Here is a 7,827-nt window from a genome sequence, read left to right as displayed (position 1 = left end):
GGCGGCGGCAGCATTGCGGGATGGGCAGGCGAGGGGAAGGTTGACGACTGTCTAGCGAGCCTCGCTAGACACATTACGGCTCCGCCTATCGACGCCCGCCAAGACCCCGAAAGCAAAAGTCCATCCGGCCCCAAGCAGATAAGCGCAACGGACTCGCGGGGATTATCCGGATCACTTAAAAATGCTTAACACTGTTTTTCTCCACTAATGACAACAACAAAAGGGAGGGGGCGGAGCTTTTTGTTACATTTGCATGTGGTTGCTAACCAAAACAGCCGCCACAAAAACAGACTCGCGTCCAAGGAAAGCTCAGAGTGCAGGTTGTAAACCCACACAGCCTCTTACGCGTCCACACAGATTCACCCTGATTTGTCCCAATCCGTCTTAAGTTCAAATGCCCGACGATGCCTTCAAGTCCGACAATCGTTTTATTTTGAAAATCTGCACACCTTACGTGAGATGGGGCCCAGGGGCAAAAACTTTGGTGACCGCAGATATATATAAAACAAAAGACACTTTATTTGCTTAACAACTGAATAACAAACACAAAGCAACCAAAACACTCATGATGAAAACGTGATTGCACAAACATGCACGCTAGAGAAGAAAATACACCTCAAAGGAGGTCCGATGTGCTGACGAACGCGATTTGCCCTCCAGGAGGAGGAGGAGGAAGAGAGCCGGCGTGCTTTTGGGCTTGCCACGCGCTCAGGCCTTGTCCTGAGCAGCGCTTTGCAGCTCCTCCACATGCTGCGCCAAGGAAACAACCATCATCTTCATCTGCGGGGGAGTCAGGTGGGAAATTAAAAGAAGCAGCAAGAAAGGCAGCAAGGTCAATTTTCGAATGGGAGGCAGACATCCTCAGCCATCGCACGCTAAAGAGGTGTCATGTCAGGGCTGCATTCCCACAAAAGGACAATGTGGCTCGTCAACATTCTGGCCACTTGATTAGGTCCAGCTCCTCATCGAAACCATGAGCAATTCATTTCCTGTCCACATGTGCAAGCTGAGCACATGCACAACATGTTTTTCTCCAGCTCAGCCTTTTGTCTCCCCGCTGGAAAAAGGCTCGACCACGGCGCCCCCTACAGGCCAATCCAAGTACTGATTTCCCCACCAAACAAAGGCCATAAAAAAGGCAAACACCCTGCGGACTCAATTTTTGTGGGGTACGGTTATTATAAGATTAAAATAAAAAACGAGGGGAAAAATGCAGATGTGATGAGCGTGTGTTGAGATGAGCTCATTTTTATCTTTTTCTTTTGTGGCGAAGCTCAGTGGTAAATCTCCCCAAGCCGGAGTGATGTCATCATTAACAAACGATGCCATGACATCATTTTTGTCAAGTTCGACTCAGGCGTGGTCAAGCTGGAGCAATCCACATTTGTTTTTGTCTTTGTTGTTACCTCAGTCAGCAATTGCTCAACCTGGCTTCTGTACTCGAGGGTCACCAGCTGCTCTTTGGGGCCCTCTGCTGACAACTTCTGGCTCGCCGAGCCCAGCACGTAACTGCAAATATTACACACAAACAATTGTGTTATATTGTTACTGGAGGCTTTTTTCTGTATCTGTTGCAGACATTTTTTTGTTTTCAGCTGTCACATTTATACAGTGTGTGACAATTCGCAGTCATAGCCCAGCAAATCTGCATGCAGGGCAAGTTCAAGGCAACTTGCCTGTCAATGCGGGCCACGTTCAAGCAGAAGGTGTATCTCTTGTGGTCCAAGTTCTTGGGCGTAGACCTATAGATCATCCCGAGAACTGTGCGGCATCCCACACACAACAAATCCACGATCAGACTGGTGTGGGGAGAAAAAAATGGACAGGTCTCAGCTCAGCTGGGCCAATTTCCCATGGTCGGTTTCTGGCATGTGGAAGGAAGCTGGATTATTTTGGAACAAGCCATGCAAGCCTGAGATTCCAACCTCAGAAACGACTTGCCAACCACATGAATATGCTATACTGACTCCAACGTGTCTTACCAAAGACAACCTTTGCTGGATTCATGCAGACGAGTCTTCTGAGTGACCAGGACGTTGTTGGTGACTCCTGAAAATCAAAACAAACAAGCATGGCGTCAAATGGGGACACTATGGAATCATTCATGGTGGTGCTGATGAATGTTCTACTTTGTCCCTAATCGTGGGCGTAGATGGAACCAGGGACACCAAACTGCGCCATGTAAGATAATAAAAACCTTTGGTTAGAAAAGAAAAAGTGTTGCCCTGCCATTGGGACAGGTACGAGCCAGTGACGTCATTTATTTACTTCAGTCGAAGTTGTGTAAAAGACAAAAAAAACAAAAACTTACGCTTGAGCTGAATGTGAGTTTGTCCATCTTGGCTGATGTCCCACGACAAGGAATCCCCGACGGGCAACTTGCATTTGACGCAGATGAACACCACCGGACCGTCGTCGTCGTCCTCTTCTTTAGTCACCGTTACATTGGGACGAAACAGCCTCTCCTCGACGTCGCTGGAGTCCACGCTGAACGTTTGAAACATATCGTTGAGACTTTTCATGCCGTCCGTGGGATGTTTAGCCCAAGCCGCCATTTCTGTTTCCGTTTGAATCTTCGCGGCGTAGGCGAGGATAGCGACCGGAAAAGAGATAGTTCACCTCCCTTTAATTTCCATCTCGGGTGAACGTGGCGGCCGAGGGACAAACATCCTCAAATGTAGTTAAAACGGGTGGAATAATATTAGTTTACTTGTTCATTGATAGTTTTTCCTTCCTACTTTGAAATTGTCTCTTTCTAATAGAGCGGATTTTGGGTAAGGGGTGTAATTTTCTTGAACTAGTATTTCATCTTTGTATCGTAAAGTTGCGGAAGGCGGAAACCGATTTTTTTTTTCGTTTTTAATTAATAGTTTATAATGTGTATAAACTTTATTGTATTGACTTTAATGCATTAATATACAATTAAATTGATTTATAGATCACGCGTTTAATTCACACAAGCCCTTACAGCATTTGTGTATGAAAAAAGGTTTCTGTCGTCTGATTGGGCAACAACCCGGAAATTTGCAATAACAACACGGAAGCGTTTCGGGAAAATCTATACGTCAACGGCGAGCGCGAAATTGAAAAGCATCACGGAGCTCTTGTTGACATCTGCACCTACTTAACTTCTTCAGCCATGTCGGAAAAGCTCCAGAGGGTAAAGAGCCTCGTGTGGCTTCAAGTTCCCGTCGTTACATTGGTTGGCGTGCTCATGCCGTAACTTTGTTTAGGTGAACCGCTGGCTGGCGGCGGTGTTCGGCGATGAGGCGGTTCCGCAGTTCGAGGTGACCGCCCGGACGGTGGACATTTTGGACCAGCTCGCCGAATCCAGCGAAGCTCGATGCCAACACGGCAGCCTGCTCGCCGAAGACCTTAATCAAAAGGCGGCCGAGTACCAGGCAGACGGTGAGGCAGAAGCCACAACAGTGGAACCCTGATTCAAGTCGACCAAGCGCAACTAAATGAATTTGATGTTCACCGTGTTCCTCCAGCCGCTCACCTCCAGGCCATTCTGCGTGAAGATTTGGGCGTGTCGCTCGCCAGCCTGCCCAAATCCTGCACGGACTACTTATCTTCTCTGGTGGACAGCGCCATGGTCCTGGCGGTACGAGACACGTCATTCTGCAGGTATGCATCGTGGTTACGCCTGCCAGAATGATCCCCCTGCTTGTGGATGCTACATCAGTGTGCTAGCCGCTAAGAGGTGACGCTGTGCTCCGCAGTTTGACGCTGGCGCTGAACCGGCTGAGCGACGAGCTTCTGGAGGAAGAGAAGTCCGAAACCAAGTTGGACCGGGAGCTCCTCAACCTCAGGAAGAAGCTGAGCGCCGTCTTGGTGCTCAGAGGACAACTGCAGGAGTATGCAAGCTCTTCATGTTCCTACACATCTTCTGAGAGAATAGGACTTTTATTTTTAAAGTTTTTAAGTTTCCACTCATCCCTTCTGCAGGGACGTGAGCAAAATGCATCAGGAACAAATGGTGGTGAGCGCCATCACCGAGAAGCGCCAGCTCAACATGGACTTCATCAAAGCCAAGACAGAAGAAATCCAGCACAGACGGGAGGCCCAAGAGGTCGGAAACTCGCATTCCAAAAGAACAAGATGTGCTATTTTTTTCCGTTTGAGAAAATGATGCTTTATGTTGCGCCACCAAATTCTCGTGTTATCGATTTGGTCAGGTTCGGCTGGCTGCCAGGAATATGAAGGAGTCGCTCAGCCATCAAGCTTTAGTGCAACTCTCAGCGGTGAGCCCGAGTGACATCATCAAACTTTGCAGATGTTTGTCTCACTCCTGTTGTCTTGCCCCGAGTAGGAAGTGACCGAGCTACAAGCCCAAATCAAAGACCTGAAGAAGGAACTGCAGCCTTTCTTGGACCTCAGCCCGGTTAGTTTGGCTTCCAAGTTTTTGAATTTAAACGACGTTCTTTTGTTGGACTTGAATTTTGTTTGCTCAAAATGATTTCTTCTACCGCAGAGCCCGTCTCTCGCTCTAGTCAAAATCGAAGAGGCTAAAAGAGAACTGGTAAGCGCTTGGCCGCAAGAATGTGCTCATTTGAACCAAAATTTGGCTGGGAAACAAAATAATAAAAACAACTTCCTTTTTACCTTTTCTAGGCGGCGCTCAACACCCAGCTGGAGAAGTACGTAGACTTCCAGTGATGCTAAGCAATGAGACCTAAAGGAATGTTATTGTACATATTTGACAAATAAAGCCCAAAAATGGACGTGGCCTTGTGTCCCAATTTGTGTTGCTTGAGCACGTTGCCATCGTTGCTGTCTGTCAGCCTGTTTTTCATTCGCATCAAGCTAGCGGAGGCGTTCTTAAGGCAAATCCTGGGCTTCTTTGAAATTCAGCCGTTTATTAACATCGTTCTATTGTCTGTGTGTGTTGTTGGGATTTTCGTCGACAGGGAGATGGGCGGGCGGACATCGAGAAACATTGGGGGAATCAAAACCATTACCTGGGTCCCCATTTAATGTTGGTCAGGCCTTGAAATTGCCTTTTGAGTGCCTGCCGATCAGACCACTCCGAGTCCATGTGGCTGTCGTCGTCTGCCTCTTCTAATTTCTAAAAGCAACAACAACAAACGTGGACAGTCAACACATTGATGAAGCGCAAACATGTCACATTGTGTCCATCCGAAGTTGTTTGGAGACACCCGACTCGCCTTGAGCTCCTCCTGCCGCCTGTAGTAGTGCATCATCATCTGCTTGTGCTGCTCACCAGTGACCAGAGGTTCCCTCGCTGGCGCCCCCTGTCCTTTCTGCGGCGGAACAGCACGACAGCTTCAGAACATGAGCACAGAGGCAAGAACAATGCGCACATGGCCGGTCTTACCTTCTGGATTTTGACCACCAGCTTGGTCTTGTCGTTCTTGCCAATGTAGTCCTGCAGCTTCTTGTCCTTCTGCAACTCCTTGGCGGCCCACCACAGCTGGCACTCGGACTCCTCCAACACCTGCAGCGACGCCTGAGGGAAGAGGAGGCGGGGTCTAAACTCATTTGGCCTTGGTGAAAATGTAATGGGTGTACCCAAAATCGTCTCACCTGTGTCCCTGACAGGTCTTCACGGTCCTCCAACTCCATTCGGATGGGGTCGTGAGGAGGCAGGCCCATGGGGTACACAATCATGACAGCCCCCCGCAGCTGGGCCAGGGCTTCCTTCACCATCGCCATGGTCACGCACACGTTGACCTCGGCTTGTTTCTTCCAAAGGCCGGCGCGCGGCTGCGTTAGCATCGTGGATCGTTGCCGTTGCAATTCATGTGCAGACTTACTTTGGAGATGAGGGCCTTTGCCTCGTCCACCGTTTTAAGTAGCACGGCTTTCATTTTCTCATTGGGAGCTGACGCAAAGAAAACAACACACCAAGTGAATTACAGCGAGAGAAAAAATAAAAACACTGTGGAAGTTGTCCGTCTGCCCACCGTGTCCGTTGCGCCGGCCGACGTCGTCCTCCTTGAAGACGGCGCCACCGCTGGGCACGCACTTGTCCTCCCACTCGTCCTTCAGCTTCAGGTCCACCAGCTGCTCGTCCGTCAGCCCTTGCATGTTGGGCGGCAACGTGATGCCGTGGGCTGCTAACTCCGCCATTTCTGAAACCAGAAGGAACCCCCCCCCTCCCATTATCAAGCACGCACACACACCTATAAACTTAAATTAAGTTTCTTTAAATGTCTTACCTGCACATATTCTGTCGACTTTGAGCCTCCCATTGTAAATGGCGACGATGTCACGCACAAGCACGTCGACAGCATCTTGCACGCCGGCGCTAAACAAGAATTGGCTCTCGTCCCCGCGCTTCACGTGAAGAATAACCATCTTGGAAGACAAGTCTTCCCTTTCTCCCCCCAAAAAAAGTACACACACACAATCAACAATGTTGGCTACACAGCGCGCGTTGAGGGGTCAAATGCCACCGGGCAACACAACGTTACCATGGCAACGGACGAAGCTTCCAGAACAAGCAAAAGCTAAAGCTTTGGATTGCGAGTTTACCATAAAACGGAAGAATGACAGCCAAACAACTTTCAAAAGCGTTCCTAAATCGTCATAAATGTCAAATTCCAACTTAATATCGCAATTGTAAAAGAAAGTCACCCGTATTTAACGGACACATTTAATAGTTCAACATGTACAATATAAAAAGTAATTCGAATGGGGCATCGGAATCGTTTTTTAGCTCGTCCCGTGTGGCACATTTGGTTAATTCAGTCAAACTCACCTGTTGCGGTGCCAAACACGAACAAAAAGCCACACTCACGTTTGTTTACAACTGGTGACTGGCAACTCGTGTTTGGATCGTCTCATTTCCGGTTTGTTCTTCATCGTTCTCGTTAAACACGGCAGGTCGACATGAGCGGCGCTGCAGGACTGCCACCCCGAGGCCAATGGCGGAACTGCAAATTAAATCAATCTAATTTAACGTAAAAGCCAAGACCATTCGGTTTCATTTTTATTGTTTTTTTTATACATACAACATAAATTGCCTTTATACATCAACGTGCATACAGTTTTGCACGTTAAATCTGGAATATTTACGGATATAAACATGAATTTCATGTTGACTTTGCTTTTTTTTTTTATACATAAGAATGTTCACTGGCACAGACTCAGTTACTATTACTATGGATTACGGCCATTAATTAAAGTGGAGCGGGAGGACACCGACCTCACAACGTCAGATTGTGGCATGTGAAATCTCAAATGCGACAGAGATAAGCTGCTGGCTTGTGGATAGTAGGACCTATATTTATAGATATATATTTCTATAGATATGTATTTTTTTTTCTACTTCACACACACGTGATGCCTTTCGAGTGGCGAATGGTTCAGATTCAAACAGAATTAGAATTTGGTCATATTTGCGGTAAACTCAACTGGTTCACATGATTTCCAACCGAGGCCGGAGAATGAAGACAATTTCTAGTTGCGGGTTCAAACACTCACGACACTAATGACATACGGAAAAAACACCCTGTAAACACACACATCACGCCACAGTTTGTACCAGGCATCCACTAGTTGGCTGGAATTTTAAAGCTTGCCGCTTTTGACGGGGGCAGTCAAATATCAGTGCGCAAACACACACGTGGGATTTTCACATAAGCAAGTCTGTATAGGCACACTGCGCCGTCGATGTACATTCACGGGCGGTGCGAGCCCAGCGTGACCTATGACCCCGTGATGACAGGTGCGCAGATATTGGACACACAGAACTTGCCTGATCTGCAGGCAAACAAGTTCATCAAATTTGAAGCTGTGCTTTCAGCGTAGTACGTTTTGTGCCACATCATGGACTTAGCTCTACTGCAAGACATGCCG

At 47.8% G+C, this 7,827-nt stretch overlaps 3 protein-coding genes across 4 annotated transcripts; 1 reads left to right on the top strand and 2 right to left on the bottom strand.

Moving 5' to 3' along the window:
- Nucleotides 1-495: 495 nt before the first annotated feature.
- Nucleotides 496-2,975, bottom strand: mis18a (MIS18 kinetochore protein A). Its single transcript, XM_037268908.1, has 5 exons — nt 2,312-2,975; nt 1,983-2,049; nt 1,677-1,799; nt 1,407-1,509; nt 496-780 (listed from the first exon to the last, which is right to left on the bottom strand). Exons 1-5 carry the CDS (start codon nt 2,553-2,555, stop codon nt 709-711), a joined length of 609 nt encoding a protein of 202 aa, XP_037124803.1. The 5' UTR covers nt 2,556-2,975; the 3' UTR covers nt 496-708.
- A 32-nt stretch (nt 2,976-3,007) lies between these two features.
- Nucleotides 3,008-4,731, top strand: haus1 (HAUS augmin-like complex, subunit 1). The gene is made up of 9 exons (XM_037268903.1): nt 3,008-3,160; nt 3,234-3,408; nt 3,495-3,630; nt 3,726-3,860; nt 3,952-4,075; nt 4,182-4,247; nt 4,316-4,387; nt 4,478-4,525; nt 4,618-4,731. Exons 1-9 carry the CDS (start codon nt 3,140-3,142, stop codon nt 4,660-4,662), a joined length of 822 nt encoding a protein of 273 aa, XP_037124798.1. The 5' UTR covers nt 3,008-3,139; the 3' UTR covers nt 4,663-4,731.
- A 93-nt stretch (nt 4,732-4,824) lies between these two features.
- On the bottom strand, nt 4,825-6,841 carry cfap298 (cilia and flagella associated protein 298). Of its 2 annotated transcripts, none has more exons than XM_037268901.1 (8): nt 6,728-6,841; nt 6,186-6,343; nt 5,931-6,098; nt 5,781-5,848; nt 5,551-5,709; nt 5,342-5,473; nt 5,172-5,267; nt 4,825-5,071 (listed from the first exon to the last, which is right to left on the bottom strand). In XM_037268901.1, the coding sequence occupies exons 2-8, from the start codon at nt 6,322-6,324 to the stop codon at nt 4,961-4,963; spliced, it is 873 nt and encodes a 290-aa protein (XP_037124796.1). In that variant the 5' UTR covers nt 6,325-6,343; nt 6,728-6,841; the 3' UTR covers nt 4,825-4,960. The 2 variants fall into 2 exon arrangements, with proteins under 2 accessions (XP_037124796.1, XP_037124797.1); XM_037268902.1 differs by having other exon boundaries at nt 6,186-6,347; nt 6,728-6,836.
- Between the last annotated feature and the right edge of the window lie 986 nt (nt 6,842-7,827).

This window comes from Syngnathus acus, chromosome 14 (genome assembly GCF_901709675.1).
Source record: "Syngnathus acus chromosome 14, fSynAcu1.2, whole genome shotgun sequence".
Lineage (NCBI taxonomy): Eukaryota > Metazoa > Chordata > Actinopteri > Syngnathiformes > Syngnathidae > Syngnathus > Syngnathus acus.
The sequence above is the reverse complement of the archived record's forward strand: the minus strand, read 5'-3'. Positions and strand labels throughout refer to the sequence as shown.